The sequence below is a fragment of the Plectropomus leopardus genome, chromosome 4 (genome assembly GCF_026936395.1).
Source record: "Plectropomus leopardus strain MGB_pleo_1.0 chromosome 4, ASM2693639v1, whole genome shotgun sequence".
Classification (NCBI taxonomy): domain Eukaryota; kingdom Metazoa; phylum Chordata; class Actinopteri; order Perciformes; family Serranidae; genus Plectropomus; species Plectropomus leopardus.
This window is the reverse complement of record NC_142179.1, coordinates 32681310-32700941: the sequence shown is the minus strand read 5'-3', so window position 1 is coordinate 32700941 and position 19632 is coordinate 32681310. Positions and strand designations below refer to the sequence as shown.

Sequence of the window (19632 nt, the reverse complement as noted above, 5' to 3'; positions counted from 1 at the left end):
TTTTTATGTAAGCAGTTTATGCCATCTGAAAAGCAGCTAAAAGGTATATCATGTATCAACAAAAACACTTGAACGTGCGCTTTTGTTTTATTAATTTACCACTGAAACGATACATCAAATAATGGATTATTCACTCCATATATGACACAGTATTTGTACTGCCCATTAACATTATTCAGTCCAGTCGATCTCTGACCAAAGGGTTCAGTCTAATGCTGATGTTTGTGCATTTCTGTGGACACACCAGATCAAGGCAGTTCATACACACATGACTCCTGCAGCAGGGAGACACAAACTGTTTTAGTCATTAACGTGAAAAGTGAGATTAAAGCCTATTCAGATCTCTTCTAAACAAACTTTCCTCAGAGACACAAACAAATGAGCCAATGATTTATCTTGAGGATCAAACAAAGCTCAAATGGAAACGATCCAGTTTCATCCCACTGGAGGAAAACTGTATTTTCCATAACCAGTTTATGTGACATTTGCTCTGTTGAGGTTTACAGAGTCATAAATCCACATACCATTTAGTCTGAGAATGACTGTTAGGTGGGAGCTTGTGGCGTTTTGGTGAGGAACTGCTGAATGTCTCTCTGCAGCTCCTCGTTGCGTCTCTGGGCCTCGTCTCGGCTACGCTCAGCGTTTCTCAGGCAGATCTCCACAGCGGCCACGCGACGGCGTTCTGCCTCCAGGGCAGACTTGAGCTCTGCAACTGTGGCTTTCAGATCCCTGTTCTCCTGCTGCAGACTGCCAGAGACATGGAGAGACACAGAGTGTTCAGTCAAGTCCAGAAAGATGTCTGATTCAATCTGATATTGAGCCCTAAAATGCAAAAAGGCAAACTTCTGCCTGCAGTGGCAGATTGTGCCACTTGTTTTCAGTGTAAATCAACTTGTGTTTCCTGGAAGTAAGTGGCATTTGCTTGATTCTAGTCCAGTGATCTCCTTTAGTCTGTCAAGATAGGACTCTCATTTCTGCAATATTCTTAGAACAAGAAATACTGTACTTGAAACAAATGTTAGGATGAGGCTCAATATGAAACCAAACTAGTCGTCAAAACACACGTTTTGCACATGTCACATGCCCCCAGAAAAAATCCTGAATATATTTTCCCTTTCAATTTTCGGTCCAGTCCTGGTGTTTGAATTGAGGAACTGAATGCTTCTGCTTGGGCTGAAAGAGTTCTATAAATACAATTTCAAAAACAAAACAAAACAAAACAAAGCAAAAAACGAAACAAAAACCCAACATTCAAAATCATTAGGATCCAGTGAATACCTCAAGGTTGTCAAGGTAGTATAATTCATGAAATTGTCGTTTTTTATGTTCCACTTGATGAAAACATTTTGTAGTGATAATTAACTATTTCATCAATTATACCCAGAGGAAATAAGATCTCTTCTTTGTCCGCCCTACAGCTAACTGACAGGGCTTTCCATACCACCTGTTATTTGTTATCTGCTGCCACAAATAGATATTCCAGTTTTGGAGCTGGACGGTACATGAAGAACACTGTTGAAAAATATATACCAGTTAGTTACAGACTGCACCACACTCTCAGAGCGCAGAGCATAACCTGGACACAGACAGAGCAGTAGAATGTCAGACAAAAGTGAAACTTTTTACTCTGCTGGTTATAAAAGTTTGCATTCACTCGCAGAAGCTGCTCATCCCATCCACCGATCTGATCTGATCGGTTGTGAATGGATTGACAGATCAATTATCCATCCTCTTCTAAATTTGGATAGGGGAAACAGAATGATACAAAGACACACAGACATGAATCAAAAAATAAAAAAAAGAATAAAGGCAAAACAAACTGCTGTTGTTGTCTAAATAGCCTGTAAGATAACAGTAAGATCCAAAAGACAACTTGATTGGCCTATAAATGAGCCTGGACAAGAAATTTGTCTCAGTGAACAAATTTAAGTCTCAGCTTCTATGTATTTTATCTGTTCTCAACCCTGAAAAGCTTATGAGCACAGCATTTTACTGTTCCTTATTTCTGCTGGGGGTCGCGGGTGGGGGGTATAGAACAGATCAGAATTTAGTTATCTCCAAAAAGGAAGCTTGTTTATCTCTCTCAATGTCGAGGAGGCTCCATCAGGTGTGTAGTGAGTTAGTTGTGATTCCTCAGCTGAACTCACCTGTTCACAGACTGCTGGCTGTCTGTCTTCTGCTCAGACCTGCTGTTGACCTGCTGGACTGAACCGCTCGCTGTCAGGTTCCCTGCACTCTTCTGACGAGTAAGCACCTGGGCAGGCTGGAAGTCGCTGTCAGATTTTTGGGAGCCAGCAGTAGAAGAAACAGTGTTGTCGCTTCCTCTTCGGGCTGTTAACCTATCCTCTCCCTCCTTGTTACCTATCTGAGGCCCTCTGAACAATGAACCTGAACTCCGAAGGTCCAGGATCTTAAAAATGTCCTCTGACAAAGTCCCGCTCTTCTCCTCAAAGCTCTCCTGGATGTGACTCCACCGGCTGAGGGCGTCCGCCTTGGCTGCCATTCCGGTGAGGGGGCAGTTAAAGGTAGGGAGGGTCTGAGTGCGTTTGCGGGGACTCCCGAGCCAGTCATCTGTGGAAGGAGAGCAAGGCTCCTGATGCATGTTTTTGGGGCTGCTATTCCCCCTGAGCGGACCTGGACTGTCGTTGTCCTCCTCCTCTTCTGGCGACTCTGACAGAGATGCATCTCCCATCTGAGAAAAATATAATTACTAATACCACATACAAGTCTTTCATGTGCAAATGTTATTTTAGAGCACAAGAAAAGAAATGGAGGCAGAAATAAATTTCAGCTGAGGAATAACTAGAACAATAATAAATATGGTGATGGCAAAAACATGTGTTTAACTTCTTTCACAGTGGTTGTGAGGTTAAAAGCTTCATCATTCCAGCCAACCACACTGCAAATTTATAAAGAACCACAGTCAAACACCCTGTGGATGGTTTTTAGTATAATACGTTCAAATTAAATACAATTTATGTTCCTGGGAACTTATTACAGTAAATCACAATCATAATCAGCGAGATTACTATATTTGGTTTAACAGAGCTATAAGCCATAATCCCTCCATGTATTTAAAACCACATTACATGTTGGTGAGCAAGTGCTCAGAAGAAAATTCAATTCATATATCAGTGTGGGAAAAACTTTGTTATTCACAGACGCTGAGACTGAAACAAAATAAATAAATCAAAATTTGGTGTAACAGCACCAAAACGTTGGATTTCATGTTGGCATATTCACACAAATTAGCATTTTATGTGGCTCACAGTCAGTCGGGTACTATACCCTTTGGTACCTGTAAGAGCCACTTAATCACATTTTCTATACTTGTTAAAAAATGTTAATGATGGTATGTGACATATTATATAGGTTTTAATATTATTCAAGTTTTAAAACAGTCTCTCTATACGTTGAATGGTGTATAGTAGTAGACTAAGGTAATGTTACATTTATATTTGCATTACTTATATTATTTCTGTTAGAATGCAGTTATGTACCACAGCTACAGTGCCAGTTTAGTCACTTTAGTGCACACGACAAAAGATGATAGGATGATGACTGGAGGTGCTGGAAGACACCAAAAAGTCTACATAGGTGTGGTGTCGATACAAGTTTTTGGCCGTGCTTTATCGTGTAGGAACTCGTTGAACCGTTTCATGAGAGATAGGAATGGGACATCAAGTTGGTAGTAGACCAGACAAGATGTGATTTTGGAAGCCCTCTGTATTTTTCTGCATTCCAAAATAAACTTCATAAAAGTTTTATCCTGCTTTACGTTAGCATTTGGATTTACAAAATGGAGCTGGAACACGAGTCAAAACTGAGACACCTTGCAGTCTAAGAGGCCTGGGAACTATCATATGTTGATCCAGCTACTATATTAACTTTGCCAGCAGGTATTAATACAGTAGACTGTAAACAGAGCTGTCAGTAGCTCCTCTCTGTATAAGACATCCGCTAGTAGTTTAATCTTGGAAGGTATTTTTTTCTCGGGGCGTCATCAAATCTCAAAATAAAGGTTTACATTATGGGAAACAGGCTTATTTACTTTTTATTTTTTATTTTTTTTATTTTATTTATTTTATTTTTATTTACTTTCTTGCTGGAAGTAAGATTTCATATTTGTCTTTGAAATGTAAAGCTACACACCATTAGCTTAGACTAGAGACTGGAAACAGGGGAAACAGCTAACTGGCAGTTTCAATACACGAATATTATGAACCAAAGAGTTAGTGATATTAATATTATTACAATTTCTATAGATTTTTCTTTTATGCTGTCAGTCAAATCAGTCTTCAACTTTGTTTATTGTCCGTTTTGTGTCCTTTTTTGGGGAAATGGACAACACTTAAAAAACGAGTGTAGGCAGGTGGAGAGAGTTTGTAACAATAACTATCTAAAAGTGTACAATAAAAGCAAATACAATTAATGGATTGGAAAAAAGGCAACCAGAAGGCGTTGGGAGGGGACAAAAAAATGAGAATTAATTGAATTTAAGAAGAGCTGGATTATTTACACAATACTACCATATGTGTTATTAACATGATATCAATATTTAATTTTGAAATATTAGGGTTATCATCAATACTGGTGTGTCACGACACCCCTAGTTACGAAAATCTGCCGAGCAGTCCAAGTGAAGTCACAAGTCATGGGAGTTAAAGTCCAAGTTGAGCTGTAAGTCTATTTTGATTTTGTTAGATTGAGTCGTCAAATTTGTGCCACAGGTCTGATTCAGTTTGAGTTCACGTCTTTGGTAACAACTATTGATGCGACTGAAACCTAGCCAACTTTCACATTGGATACATGACAATTAATTGTTTTGGATATTGTTGTATGTGTTTTTCCTCCCACTGGCCAATTTCCTTGTCCTGTTTTTTGGATATGTTCTGATGTTATGCATATGTAACAACAAAACACGCCCTTAAAACAGGCCAATAACAATATTCCAGAGGCTCAATGTGTGGTCAGCTACCTCTGCAGACTCCCAGCCAACGAAGCTTCGGGGAATGTTCTTCTGGCTTTCAGCCTTGTTTAAGGGAGGGGAGGGCAGCACGTCTTTGGACAGAGGAAACAGATCCTCATGCTGTCTGATCATCACTGTCATCAGCTTCTGGATCTGAGGAGTTGCTGCGAAGAGAAACAAACACACGGCAAGATTATGATCAGAACGTCTTCTCTTTAGCTTCTTTTGCAAATCCTTAATTCGTAAAAAGTTCGTCTGCCTTTTCAAAATTCACTTGACCTAAGTTAATTTTTTATTGCACTTTTTTGTTCTTTTTTTATGTACATTTAAGATTCACAGGCATAGACATACCATGTGTCAGTATAAGTCATAATGCAAGAGTATTTAACGAGACTTGCCTCAATAACTTATAAGGTCTTAAGCTGTTTAATGCACCAAATATACTGCCTAACAATGCAGTCATGGTGCATATTACCACATATAACTGCTCAATAAATTTAGCAGCAACACTTGTTTTGGATTCAGTGTATGTTAAGCAACACAGTTTTCACAGCCAACACACATAAATTTAGCACAGATCTACACACAAGCTCATTTAGGACACATGAGCCAACTCTCACCCTTCATCACAGTTATGGGGTCTTCTATCTGAGGTTTGAGTAGGTTGATCCCCATCACTGTTGCCAAGTTCTCCACATTCATCTTGTTCACCTTGGACTGCAGCTGCACCTCAAACAAAAACCTGCAAAGCAAAAAGACATGACCAACAGACACAGGGGAACTGGTGTCATGACAGCATGTGGCTGATGTTTTTAACCATAAAATGTGAAGTAAAATGTCTTGCTCAAGTACATGTTTGTCAATAAGCATCTTTCTGTGTGTGGGATGTCCTCTATAACCACTAAAGCATTGTGGTAGTTCTCTGGAATGTCCCATAATGCTTTGCGCTCCAGCTTCCACTCACCTGCAGACATAACTGAGAAGGTTGTAGTTGACCCTGGGGAGAAGAGCAATTTGTTTCTCCAACTTCTCCCAACCCTGAGAGGACACAAGAGTAAGAGATTACAGGACCTCTCCTGTATGTACACACACACACACACACACACAGAAACCTTTTTTTTTTTTTTTTTTTTTTAATAGATATAAGGGTACCTCTGTGCTGCTGGAGTCCAGCAGGTTGGTGCAGTCTAGGAAGTCTTGGTACTGAGTCCAGGGCACCACAGGCTCAGGAAGCTCGCGCAAGTACAACTTGAGCAGTGACGCCACTGTGTGGACATCTGTGTCACTGCGACAAATGAAATATATCTGGTGAACATCCACTAACACACTGACTTTCAAAACTTCAGCACGAAACAGTGTTAGACCAGTGTATCTTTTTTGCGCATATTCTATAAAACTATAAACCTGCCAACTACATCACAGAGATGAAGTTTGCTTGATTACATGTTGTTTGTGAAAGTCTTGGACAGGGCTTACATTTAATACACAGTGTCTTAGAACTAGGGGCAAGTCAAAATCAAGGACTTTTCAGCTTTTTTAAGCACTTATATTTATTTGAAAGGATGACATTGTTTTCTCCACAACCATCTGTTGCAAGAGAATTGTGCAAGTTTCTAAACAGAGAAAACACATTCCCACGATCTTAAATGAACTAATTGTTAATTTACTGGATCAATTATTAATACATGTGGTTGGCAAAGCGACAGTAAACAACAAGGCAGTAAAAGCCCAAACTAATAAATAAAATAGGATTTACTGCCAAATTAAAGCTCAAAACTTGTGCTCTGGTGTGACTGGGTTTCAGGCCGGCAAAACATCCTGGCACTGAGTATTTAATGCCTTTAGAAAAATATTTGCAACACAACCGTTTTTAGCTTCTATGTTTAACCCTTTGAAACCTGACCAAATTGGTTTGGATTTTGATCAAACACATGGGGAGAAGGCAATGATCTTAACAAGATATGGCCCACAAATTAGCAGAAAGTTAGTAAAAAAGTTACAAGAAAATCAGGTGAAAATAAGCAAAATAAAGAAAATAAAAATAAATAAAAAACAAAAACAAACAAGAAAATGAATGCTCCGAGAATGCCTTTTCTAATAATCCTCCCCTTTTTAAAGCTTAATTTTAGGTAATTTTCTTGTCACCTTTAACTCATTTCTTGTGCTTTGTGGGATATGTTTTCTAAAGAAATCAAACCAATTTGCTCAGGTTTATAAGGGTCAAATACCTTGTGAAAGGCGTCTGAACGTTGCATAAGAAAATTGATGTTGATCCAGGTTTCAAAGGGTTAAAACATTTAACTAATACATTTCATAAAATAATTATTCAACTGTTCTCTTCTCAGTTATATTCAAGTACACTTCCAATGACCAAGTCAAAAAATGTCTTCTTTTCAAGTCATCCAGTATTTAAATTTCTGAGCGCAAAATTCAAGTACTTCAAGCACCTCAAGCACCTTGTACAAACCATGAATACAGTCTGGTCACTGGATTCTACACCACATGCATACATACGTTGCTGTTATTATTTTTGGGCTTTGAGTGATAACTTAGAGTTCTTTTCAGCCATGACTTATAAATGGTATTTACACAGTGGGATTTAGCATAAACAATCTCTTTGCAAAGTCCTCTTGGGTTTAGCTGTTCTTGGACATTTTTGAGCCTCTGGGCCTAGTATTGTGTGTCTAGCTGATGCAGCAGGCTTGGATTCAATTTTGTTGTTTGGACTCTGCCAAGACTACTAAACTGTGTGTTCTTTGTTTTATTTTTGGCCTGAAAATTGACATCAAGTATCTCCCAGTGGTCTTTGTTGGCTGCTCTTGGACTCTGCTCACATTAGATTACAAACAGGTTAGTTTAAACGGATGTTTTAATCAACAGTGCTCTGTCAGAGGAGTTTGTGATGTTGAGTAATGCAGGCTTCCTCCTGAGTGCCTGCCAGAACAGGATGTGGTATCGCCTTCAGCTCTGAGCAGACAGAAATCTATCAGACGCTGTGCATCTCTCACATCTCTCCATTCTTTCTCAGAAGAAGAAAAGGCTGATGCTGATTGACTGCGGTCAGGACTTTTTGTCCTTATATAGCAGTGACCCTCTTAGGCTCCTGCATTTACCAAACAGGGTTAAAGAGGACTTAAAGTGATTTCCAAGGACATTTTTGACCCTATTAAGTGATTTGAGTGAATGGCTCTTTACACTAGTTTATAACTACTTTATTTCAATAAACACAATGACCCTATATACACTGTGAAAAAATATCTGTTGTTTGATGTTTTTACAGAAAAAATGGCAGCTGTGGTTGCCAGAATGATTCTGAAAAAATACGGTGAAGATGTAACAACTTTACAGAACAACCCGTAAATTTTATCATTTAAAACTGTAATTCAACTGTAAAACTGTTTTAATTACAAAATTTTTAAACAGAAATATTTATACTGTCCATTTGGAATAATAATAGAAAATAAATTTCTAGAAAATACTTTCTAGAAAATAAATTTCAAAAAATAAATGTCACTGTGTCATTGCTTTTCTATTTGCAGCTTTATGATGCCATGATTTTACTGCACTTCGCTGTTAATTCTATGGACATTTTTTTTTTTCACAGTGTACAGAATAAACCACAAACATATGCACAATACCACTACTTCTAATAAAACACATTTTATAGAATCAGATCAAAACTTGTTTTTTATCTGAGTTAAAGCCTTCCAATAAACAAGAATAATGCAATATTGAGTTAGACAATACTGAAATCATGGCTCCTGTATATTGTATGGTTCATATGGCTGTATGCTGAACAGAGGAAACCATACCTGGGAAAGGACGGCCTCTCTCCTGCATCGAAGGCGTCTCTGAACTGTTTGACAGCGTTGTCCTGACCCGGGAGGCGGAAGATGCCCTCCTCATTCAGACCGTGTTCTTTGATGAACTCCACACATTTCTGCACCAGGATCGGCACCAAGTGAGGCCCAAACCGCTGCTCATAAGTTATTGTGTCCATGAGACTCTTTCCAAACACTGCAGACAGGCAGAGAGGTGAGACATGACATAGCCGGACCAGAATGTCTATATAGTATAATCAGAAACATTTTACACATTCACATTAACAACACTACTGTTCCTTTTCACATAGTGTGTAGAGTGCCCGTGCTTTAAACCAGTGGTTCCCAACTGGTCCAGCCACAGGGTCCTTGATTTTGTCCTTAGCAATTAGTTCAAGGTCCACAATTTTATTTCACAGAATGCACACAACATGTTGGCTTAGAACACAGTGAACTAAAACATATGGCAAGAATTAAGTGCAGTTGCTTAAAACAAACAAACAAACAAAAAATATAGCACTGTAACCGAAAAAGTGCATTTTATTGCATTAAGCTAAGTGATGCAAAAATGCTGCAACGGCAGAGCATGTAAATAAGCCAAATAATACCGAGAACGGGGCAATAAAATAGTAACTTAACAGCAGAAAAAATAAAAAGCCCTGTGGCAGAAATTAAAAAGAAAGTGTGATTTTTCTCAAACTTGACATGTTCAGGAGTCACTTGCGGTCCATTCAGAATGGACTTGTCGCAACCCATTTTTGAACCTCAATCCACCAGTTGGGACCCACGCCTTTAAACACTTCTTGTTGGAAAAAAAGACATTCTTCTTCATATTCTTACAATGAAGAAGACACTTTGAGAAATAGCTTATTTTCTTGCTGGGAGTTACAGTTGTTAGCCTAGCTGGTTAGCTTACAGCAGCTTAGCAGAAAGACTGGGAACAGCTAGCCTAGCTCTGCATAAAGGTAACAGTAAACCTAATCAGCATCTCTAAACATTAAAAAAAAACAAAAAAAACAAACCATTTTTTTTCTTAAATCTGCAAAAAAAAAAAAAAAAACACTGCTGGACTATTTCTTACAGTGAGAAGTGACTTCCTGGCTTCTTTCTTTTTATCCTGAGCTAAGCTAATCAGCTGCTAGCTTTAGAGGTTTCTGTGAGACTGATATTTTTTATCGTTTGGACAGAGTCATGCTCGCTGTGTCCCCCTTTCATGTCTTTATGCTAAGCAAAGCTAAAAAGCTGCTTGCTGCGGCTACATATTTAGCATATAAACACAACAAGAGCATTGAAGGTTACCTTTGGAATGAAATAGGTTGCTATTACTAGTTACCCTGTTAAAAATGTAGTAAGTAATATAACTACATACATTCCTTCATCAAAGTAATGTAACTTATTACATTTAGCTACTTTTCATACAAATATTTTGAATGGGGCAATAAAGCTGAAAATATCTGGGAATGGGTTATGTCAGAAGACGGCACAGAGAAAAGATGCAAAGCTACAGAATGATTGACATATTTTACATATAATCTTTTTTAAACAAAGAAGAGTACATTCAGATGTAAGTCCTTGTTACTAACTGTGATTTAATTACAGATTTCTCCCAGTAACTGTAACTGATTACAATTGTATTTATCATGTAATTTACTTACATGTAACTCGTTTCTGCTCTCTAGTATAAGTCTTCTCATCTAACTTTCAGCAAGAAAGAGAATTCATATACTTGCTAAAACATCAAGCCATTCTTCTAAAAACCAAACACACACACACACACACACACACACACACACACACACACACACACACACAAACTACACACAAGTATGATAACATAAATTTTTATTGTACCTCCACTTGTTGGTACTCCAATGACCCTGCGCAGAGTGCGGACCCACTCCTCCATGTCACTTTGGGAGTTTGCCATTAACACATAGGGACATCGCTCTCTGTCTCCCATTGTACCTGTGAAATGATGGGTATTGTTAGAGAAATGCATCTTAGTACAGCAAGACATTAAGCCAGGAATCTAATCTCAAAGTCAACCTCTAGCCTGTTGTTGACTACAGCGTGAGGGAAGATCACTTTGGGTACGGTTTGCAGCAGTGCAGAGAACTGCTTAGAAAAGTAGAAAATTAAGATTGTTTTCTTTGTGACATCAGTGATTCAAAATGGTGAAAAGCTTGTGACTGGCTGTACAACTGACAAAACTAGATAAATACAAGTGTGAAGTTAAATATCATGCTAGCTGCAACATCAACCAAAACAAAACCTGGTCCCCCAACACTTACCTAAGCTCTAACAATTTAATTTAATTTAATTTAATTTAATTTAATTTAATTTAATTTAATTTAATTTAATTTAATTTAATTTAATTTAAATAATTTAATTTAATTTAATTTAATTTAATTTAATTTAATTTAATTCAATCGGGGCAAGGGTTATCTTTCAAATCTTGCCTTTGATTAAGTATCAAAATGTAACTCAGGTTGTGAAATTACTCAGAAAAGATGAAAAACCAAAGCTCACTCAAGATTGTGCAGAGTACAGGCCACAAAGATGGTGTTGATCTTGTGACATCAGGTTGACTTTGGTCATATAAAGATTTCCAGGAAAGATTCAAAATCCTATCAGTTTGTGGTAGTTTCTGACTTTCCACTGTGCAGATAAGTGCTGACTCATACTATGAAAATAACATGTAACCTGATCTGGAAATAGTAATAAGAAATAGTAATAACTTAAAAGCACTAGCATAGAGATGTCAAGAGGTTGATTTTTTTCTGCAACTTATGTGGAAGAAAAAGATGACACAAGGCCGTGAAGAAAGGGCCCACCATACACAGTACTGATGCATCACTGCTACACACAAAACCATCCTCAGGGGCCACACATCAGCTAAAGTCAGTTTTGCTCTCTTTCGAGGGTCGATTACAGGCTTACGTGGTATGATCTCAAAGAGGTACTTCCCGGGGTCATCTGAGTTCGGAGGGAGTTCGTTGACTTTACTGAACCGCAGCTGGATGACTCCCTTGAGAACAAAAAACAGGAGCACAAACATACATACAGAGAAAAAGCACATTAGTTTTCACATTAGATGTCAAGAACCAACCAAAACAGAAAAGGAATACAAAGACGGAGATGTAACAACGGATACCCAAACAGTCTTATTGAAGACAAGCGAGAAAGAAACTAGGGTAGAGTTAGGATTAAATAAAAACCAGAGGACAAATAAAGCAAGACGCAGGAGGCATTATATCAATATAAAATAATACAAAGAAAAAGACCACAAAAAAAGATACATTTTAAAATATTTTTAGAAAAAAAAAAGACGTTACCACATAAAAGTAAGTCTATAAAGATGGGTTTTGAGAAGTGATTTAAAACAAGTCACTGATTCTGCAGCCTTATCTCCTCAGGCAGGTCCTTCCAAAGCCAAGGGGCCCTGATGGCAAAGGCACGGTCACCTTTAGTTTTAAGCCTCGACGGCCAAAAGGGCCCCACCTGTGGATCTAAGGTTGTGAACTGGCTCATGAGGGACCAACATTTGTTATGCTGCTTGGGGACAGACCCAAACAAGCTTTAAAAGTGAGCAGTAAAATCTTAAAAGGAAGCCAATGTGGGGAAGCCAGGATTGGAGTGATGTGATGTTGTCTTTAAAACTTCTGTTAGAGACACTTTATGTTACGGCATATACAGTATTTTTCCCAGTTTACCCAGTTTAGTATGTGTGCAGCCCACTTCCTCTATGTCTACCCATAATCCCACTGTTTTAAAACCAAGGCCAAAAATGGAAATTAAGACATTTAATGACTTTCAACCAGAAGATGCGGGGGTTGGGTGCCTGTCCTTGTTCAGTGTCTCTGAACATGATTATGTTTTTTGTTCACATTTTGAATGAATGCTACTCCCCCTTCCTGTTTCACTCTCACTTATTTCTAAACAGGAAGTTCATCGGAAGGAAGGGAGAAAAACGACACATGTAAGAGGAAATGTTAACATAAGCCAATTTTATTTATACTTTTTTGTGATATTTTACACATTAGTGCTCCAAAAGTTTACCACGCTCGCTCGCACAGTAAGGGGTTTTGTGTAGCCAAAATCCTGGGTTGTAATGACACCATGGATTGTCAGTCTAACTGTCTTTACACAACCTCTGTCCACACTTTGTGAGGAGAGAATGAAAATTTTGTGTCCCACAAAGACAAATCTACAGCATTATAACAAAGGCTGCAGGGTGTCGGCTGGATTTGTCCTGTGGGAGAGAACGTAGATAACAGACCAAATTGTAACAAAACAGACTTTCAATGGCAGCAGGTCTCTTCTGAGAGACTTCAAGCACCATTTGCTTAGTTTACAGGAAGTGTGCAAAGTTAGCCACACAGCTAGCGGGTCTGTGGTGTTGAATGGAAATGATAAAGGGCTCATTTCTTATCAAGCAATGAATTAATATATGAATATACAAGACATCCAATACAAGAAGATTTGCTATGACAGTCTTGTGCTTGCATTTAAGTCCCTGCATGTACCAAATTCACAAGCTATTGCAGCCTATTGATGTTGGAATATGTGGTATTTGTATTAATCGCATTGAAAATGTTGAGCATGTGTTTTGTGCAAACAAAGGACAAAAAGAGGACAAACATTTACATCACAATTGAGAAAATATCGTTGCTGCAGTCTAAAATCCACCAAATTTCCAGTGTCTCACCTGGACAGTGGTCTCCTTGTCATCCTTGTGGTAGGTCAGAGTGCTTCCTCTCAGCACAAAGTAACGCTGCTGCCAGTTCTTGACTAAAGACCTCTGCTGTTTCTTGAGCCAGCCGGCCTTCAGAGGCCTCTCCATGGACCTGGGGGAGTGCGGCGAGCCCGGGCTGGGGCCTCCCTCTCCAGGTGTCACACTCCTGGATCGCGCTGCCAAAAACCACAAAGAAAGCTGTTGGTAAAAGTGTCAAGAAGAACCTACAGCTTGCTGTGTCAGAGCCAGAGCTGTGAAAGGTTAACAAAACAACGGCGTTCGTCTGGAGCAGAGCTCTTCCTCTTTCTGATATGAATATGCAACAGCCTATCAAGATCAAGCTCACTGTAGTCTATTTTTATTCACCACCTTTACATTTTCAGGCTGAAAGGAAACTGTTGGTCTGAGCTGACCAGCTTCCTGTGGAACGTGCACAATAAAGCTGTGATTGTTCGACATAAATAACACAGTGGTCTGCAAGAGACCGGCCATCAAACAATAAGACTGAAAGATCAGAGATGAAGTTCTGTGTAGACTTGACCCTTTGAAACCTGGGCATATCGGCTTGATTTCTTTCTAAAATATTGGAGCAACTCAACAAGAAATGTCCCAAAAATTAGTTTTAGAAAATTACAGGAAAATAAGCAAGCAAAAAAAAAGGAAGAAAAAAAGGAAAGTAAAATGAAATAGAATAACATGAACCAAAGAAAGTACTGAAAAAAAATGTTTGTAACATAATTTTAAATATATATTACAATTTTCTTGATATTTTTGAGCTTATCACTTCATTTCATTTGCACCTTTTACACATTTCCTTGCAGTTTGAGGGACATTTCTTGCTAAGTTGCTTTTTTACTGCCTGTTTTTTTTTTTTTTTTTAAATTTGCACTGAAATTAACTCGAAATACTCTTTTGAGGGTTTTTTTTTAATGTTACCCCTAAATGATTCTTGTCACCTTGAGTGATTGTACGGGGCCATGATGTGATGGTTTAATGGAGTGATGAAAGAGCTGAGGCAGAGGTCTACGTGGCCAAGAGAATACAGAATCAGATGGGGACGGTCCAAGTAACACACAGGACTGTGGGCTGCAGAGATGAATGGACTGAGATTGAGCCCATATGCTCAGTTGTTCTTAAATTCACCGTGTCTTGTTAAGAAAGATGATAGAGGAGAAGAGAAGAAGCAAGGCCACACCGGGGTAAACAGGAAACTGCCACATCAGCACTTGAGTGCTAGTGACACTTTGAAGGTCTCCACCTAGAGCTTTGGAGAATCCTTTGGTCTCATTTGTTATAGCGTCACCCTCCCTTGATCAGTGGAAAGTTATTATGCTGTTGAGGAACCCTGAGCCCACACACAGAGGCCACTGTCACACCACACCCTGTGCTTACAAACACACAGCCCCTTTAAGCTGGCCTCAGTTCATGATGAGCACCACAAAGACGTGTTCAATGGCCACCATCAAAAGGAATTTACATGCAAGACTTTTAGGTCAAGATGGGTAGAGGAGAGAATGATATTTAGAGTTTATCTCTGACTGTGTGGAGGCTTTTTATAGAATAAATACAACTAAGGACATTTGTCATTACATCAGGTTTTATGGATGAATACTGTGTGTAGAGGCCAGAATTTCTATGATCATACACAATAATATATTGATCGCAGCTATGGTTTTGACATATATTTTTTACAAGGGCTCCTCTTTCTATTAAAGTCTTTGTATGTGTTTGCACCACCCACATAAAAGAGGCAGTAAGACACATTTCTGGTAAAATATCTTTACGTCTAATGGTGTGTTCATGTGCATCATTCATCACTTGCGTGATGTTCAGAAGAGTGATAACGATCCTCTCGTCTGTCTCTTGACAAGAAAGCAAAAATCATATTTGCCAAAATGGAAAACAATTCTTTTAACCCTGAATGAAACAGCAGATGAATGGAGTTTACTACATTAGTAAGAGTCAGTGTTACCATCCAATCCTGTACAGGTTTGTGGTTGTCATTTCTAATCTTTTCGTAGGGCCTGATGCAAGACACATGCATCATAACCACGCTCACATATATAGGCACATTTACATACAGACAGCTGCAAAGTTCTGCACAAACTGAACTCTTGCATCAGCTTCCTGCTGAAAACCTGTGTCACTCCACTTCCAGGGTATAAAAAAATCAGTCACAGTCATGGTCCACAAAACATCTCAAGGTGAAAGAATCACAAGGGGGTCACCAGCTTTCAGGAAGTTATGCTTCCAAAGCAAGAACATGATATTAACAGCAGCTGATATATTTAATCAGCACGAAGCAGATAAAATAAAAGTGCTAGGGGCAGTAACTTCCCTTCACAGTTGAACAACCTGCACTACAGATCGTGAACATGATTAAAGCTAGAACACAACTGAAGCACGTTAGCCACCAGGACTGTACTGTAGGGAGTTTATCCAGACACTGCTAGAGTGCAAACCTCTTTTATATGAATGCTGCAATTGCTGTGCCATCGGAGACTGAGAGGGAACAAGGCATGTTATTGCACTGATTCCACCTTATGCAAACAGTAAGCATGGTATTAGCATGTCTAGACCTCTGCACAGTCACTGCACAGGGTTTTGCATGCACAGTTAGGCAAACACATAATGCAATATCGTTAGTTTTAGATGGCTTAAGAGAAGCACTTTAACCCTTTAAAACCTGAGTTAGCTTGATTTCTTTCAAAAACATGGGAAACAACAAGAATCAGTCACTTAAGAAATTAAAAATAATTTAAAAGTACATGAAACTTATCAAAAAATAGGAGAAACAAAAAAGAAAAGTTGCTCACTGCCTTTTCCCCCCATGTTTTTAGGAGAAAGCAAACCAATTTATGTGGATTCAGAAGCTTTTAATACTTGCGACGGCATCTGAACACAGTACAGGAAAAGTGATGTAGAGTCCATGTTTCAACAGATTAAAGTTGTAAATGTCAGGGTTAGTTTTAATTTAGAAAAACATAATTCTATATTACATGACATTGATTTTTGTACAGAAAAAATGGCCCAATAGCACTCTGATTTCCACCACCACAAAACAAGCAACCACCATCATGCACAAAAACTCATACTAATAAAATGAAGTGCAGAATCACTCACTTATTATTATGTTTTTTTTTTCATTTCCATCCAACCAATATGATGGTGCTTCAATGTCACTGTATATACCATAATTCATATGCAAAATTAATAATATTCTTGAACACAAACTCAAAATTTAGATTTACTCTGTTCCTTTAACCATTACTCCTTTTCCATCAAACCAGAGATGGTAGTAAAACAGAGTACAAAATGTTAATCAAATGAATAGTTACTGTAAGGTGCCTTAAAAGTGAAGTGCTGACATCCATACTGCTGACAGTGAACGCAGCACGGCCAGCGGCTTACCTATGCGAGCTGTCTCAGCCTTGAAGGTGCTGAAGTCCCAGTTGCGAGGTAGTTTTAGAGACATGGTCCTTAACTCATAGCACAGGTCAGCAAATCATTTCACACATAAACCAGAGAACACACACACACACACACACACACACACACTCACTCACTCACACACAAATTGATACACATTCAAACACATACATTCAAACTGGAGATATCGCAGATCACACTTCCTACTTCCTGTGTGTTAATCTTTCTTCTTCTTTTTTCAGCCCTTCTAAATGCGTCCTCTCACGCTGCCTTTACTTCCATGTTCGTACTTGTACTGATAGAAATTGCTCTCAGGCTGATTCACTAAAAGTTGCAGGGCTCAGGGCTTCATGTAACGCCGGTAGGGACTTTTCAGATGATTCATCTTCAACTAGAGTCACACACACCGAAAAAAACCCACCGGTGTCTTCTTGAGAAATGGTTTACACCTCTTGGTTTGACTCCTTGAGTGAGTGCGTCGCTTAACAGCTCAGGCTGCAGCAAAGAGGCAGGATGGACAAACTGAAGGTCAAAGCTTGAAGAATCATCGACTGACCCTTGAACACACAGAGTGCAATGTCGGTAGGTGTAAGGAAATCAACTGGATATCTATTTCAAAAAGAGGAAGAACACCAACAGGGAAGAAACCAGTCACCCACAGTACATCACTTTTTTTTTATACCTTTAATTTTCTTTAAACCAAGGCGAAGCACATTTCAGCATCAAAAGAGCACAACTTTTCTCTAGACAAATGTACAACTCAACACAAACCATTGCACAGTTTTAAGAATAATATAGTGAAATCATACAGCTTTATAAGAAAATCTGTAACCACAAAATTAAATGTCCACAACAAGAGGGGAGCCTACAGCATGTGGGACAGTCACAACTCCCATACATTCCTTTTCAGAGGGTCCTGACAGGGCAGGAGTCACAACAGCTCAGTGGCACTGTGTTGATTCAAAAGGGCACAGAGGTGTTTCCTGCGTGCCATGAAACAAAAGAAACAATCTTTTTTTTTAAAATAGTGCTATGTCCATCCCTTATATTCTGCCTCCCTGTGATAAAATATTAAAGGGATAGTTCAGATTCTTTGAAGTGGGGTTGTATGAGGTTCTTATCTATAGACAGTATATTACATACAATAAGTTTGGAAAAAAAGGCAGGAGTCCACCATGAAGTGTAGCAATGTATTGCTATGGATGGGGGCCAGCAACAAAACATATTTTAGCCACCTAAAAAAAATTTATGACATTTAAGGTGGACGCTATATTGTGAGTATTTTCACCACTTTGAGGAAAAGAGAGAATTACCTCATACTTTCCTATTACTTCTATTATTCATCCTATGCACCTATTCACAAGTTTTTTGAAGGTGTGCATAAGCTTCCACATTCCTATTTTCACTACTTTACCTTAATGTCAGACAGTGATTTCAAATAGGAAAATTAAGCTGTTACATCACTCTCTTCAAAGCCAGACTCCATTGAGAAAAACAATGATTTAACGTCACTGAGTACAGGAGCTGCTGTTCTAACCGCTACCTCAATTGCTTTGTTTTTTTGTGCCATTTTGTGACTTTGGTATTTAAAAGAGAAAGTTCTAATTCACCAAAGACACAAAATAACAGCAACTTAGTAACTGATCGAAGCAGCAGTAGACCAGCAACTACCAAGTTCAGCAACCTAAAATGATTATTTTCCTCAATGGAGTCTGGCGGCTTGAAGGAGAGCATGGGGAACTAAAGACGTAAACGGCTTCCCTTCCAAACGCGCTGTGTGATGGAAAGGCAGAGCTGTGAAAATACTCTCAATTTAGCATACACTTATATTAAATATTGATTATTTTGGGTAAAACTTTTTTTTAGGTTGGCTAAAATGCACCTTGTTGCTGGTGCCCATCCACAGCAGTACACTTTTAGCTTTGGTGACACTATTCCAGCCTGCTTCTCCAAACTGGAGACATGCTGACTGACATCTACATTTTATACACTGATGGATAGGTACCTCATTCAACCCCAGTTAAAACAATTCATACTGTCCTTTTAACTTTAGGGGTTAGTGGAATGTATCAAAACAGCAGTAACAAAGGGTCAAACCTTTCTGCTCAGTTGCAGCATCAGTGTTATGAGCCGGCCACAGGAGCTTCAGCTCTCTCTAGTGGCCGACTGGAACACCACACAGAGAAATGGCAGTACAGAGCTGCAGGGGGCTGAAACTTCAAACATCAAACCACCACAGAGGCAGCAAAGAAGTATATCTACTGAGACACAAGTCCTAAATTCACTTTCTGGAAACATCCCAACTGCTCAAAGGGAGACAACGCAACACAGCGCTATGAGTATCTGCGTGGCTTCAACTTGCACTTTGACACAGAAGTTGACACACAAAAGCTACCGGGGAAGAGCCTAGAAAACACTCAACTGCACCGAAGTCACAGCAAGAAAAAAAACAGAGAAAATAACTTTTCTGCTATCTCAATACTCTCTCCTATATAACAACATGTTTCTAAACATCTTAAATGTACAATATAGTAACTTTGAATCGGTTTTCTTACAGTAAATAAAATAAATACTTTTTTTTTCGTAAGTTAAGCGTAAGACTGGCTGGTTATCATAAACCAAAGATATGAAATGATATCAATAAAAATATGAATGGAGGGACATTGAAATAAAAAAAA

The 19632-nt window shown here is 38.7% G+C and overlaps 1 protein-coding gene across 2 annotated transcripts; it reads right to left on the bottom strand.

The window, feature by feature from the left end:
• Window positions 1-68: 68 nt before the first annotated feature.
• arhgap25 (Rho GTPase activating protein 25) lies at window positions 69-17516 on the bottom strand. 2 transcript variants are annotated; one of them, XM_042488777.2, is made up of 12 exons: window positions 16937-17516; window positions 13499-13701; window positions 11731-11818; window positions 10642-10755; window positions 8782-8986; window positions 6122-6254; window positions 5934-6007; window positions 5590-5711; window positions 4979-5133; window positions 2148-2692; window positions 525-747; window positions 69-275 (listed from the first exon to the last, which is right to left on the bottom strand). In XM_042488777.2, the coding sequence occupies exons 1-11, from the start codon at window positions 16998-17000 to the stop codon at window positions 546-548; spliced, it is 1905 nt and encodes a 634-aa protein (XP_042344711.2). In that variant the 5' UTR covers window positions 17001-17516; the 3' UTR covers window positions 69-275; window positions 525-545. The 2 variants fall into 2 exon arrangements, with proteins under 2 accessions (XP_042344711.2, XP_087933268.1); XM_088077142.1 differs by having other exon boundaries at window positions 69-747.
• Between the last annotated feature and the right edge of the window lie 2116 nt (window positions 17517-19632).

What these genes read in the sequence shown, in the direction of transcription:
- arhgap25 (XM_088077142.1), bottom strand. Translation starts at nt 17,000, where the DNA reads ATGTCTCTAAAACTACCTCGCAACTGGGACTTCAGCACCTTCAAGGCT. An exon ending in CTTCTCAGTTATGTCTGCAG is followed by an intron (nt 5,712 to 5,933) that starts GTGAGTGGAAGC and finishes TTTGCTTTGCAG; the next exon opens with GTTTTTGTTTGAGGTGCAGC. An exon ending in TTGGCTGGGAGTCTGCAGAG is followed by an intron (nt 2,693 to 4,978) that starts GTAGCTGACCAC and finishes TATTTTTCTCAG; the next exon opens with ATGGGAGATGCATCTCTGTC.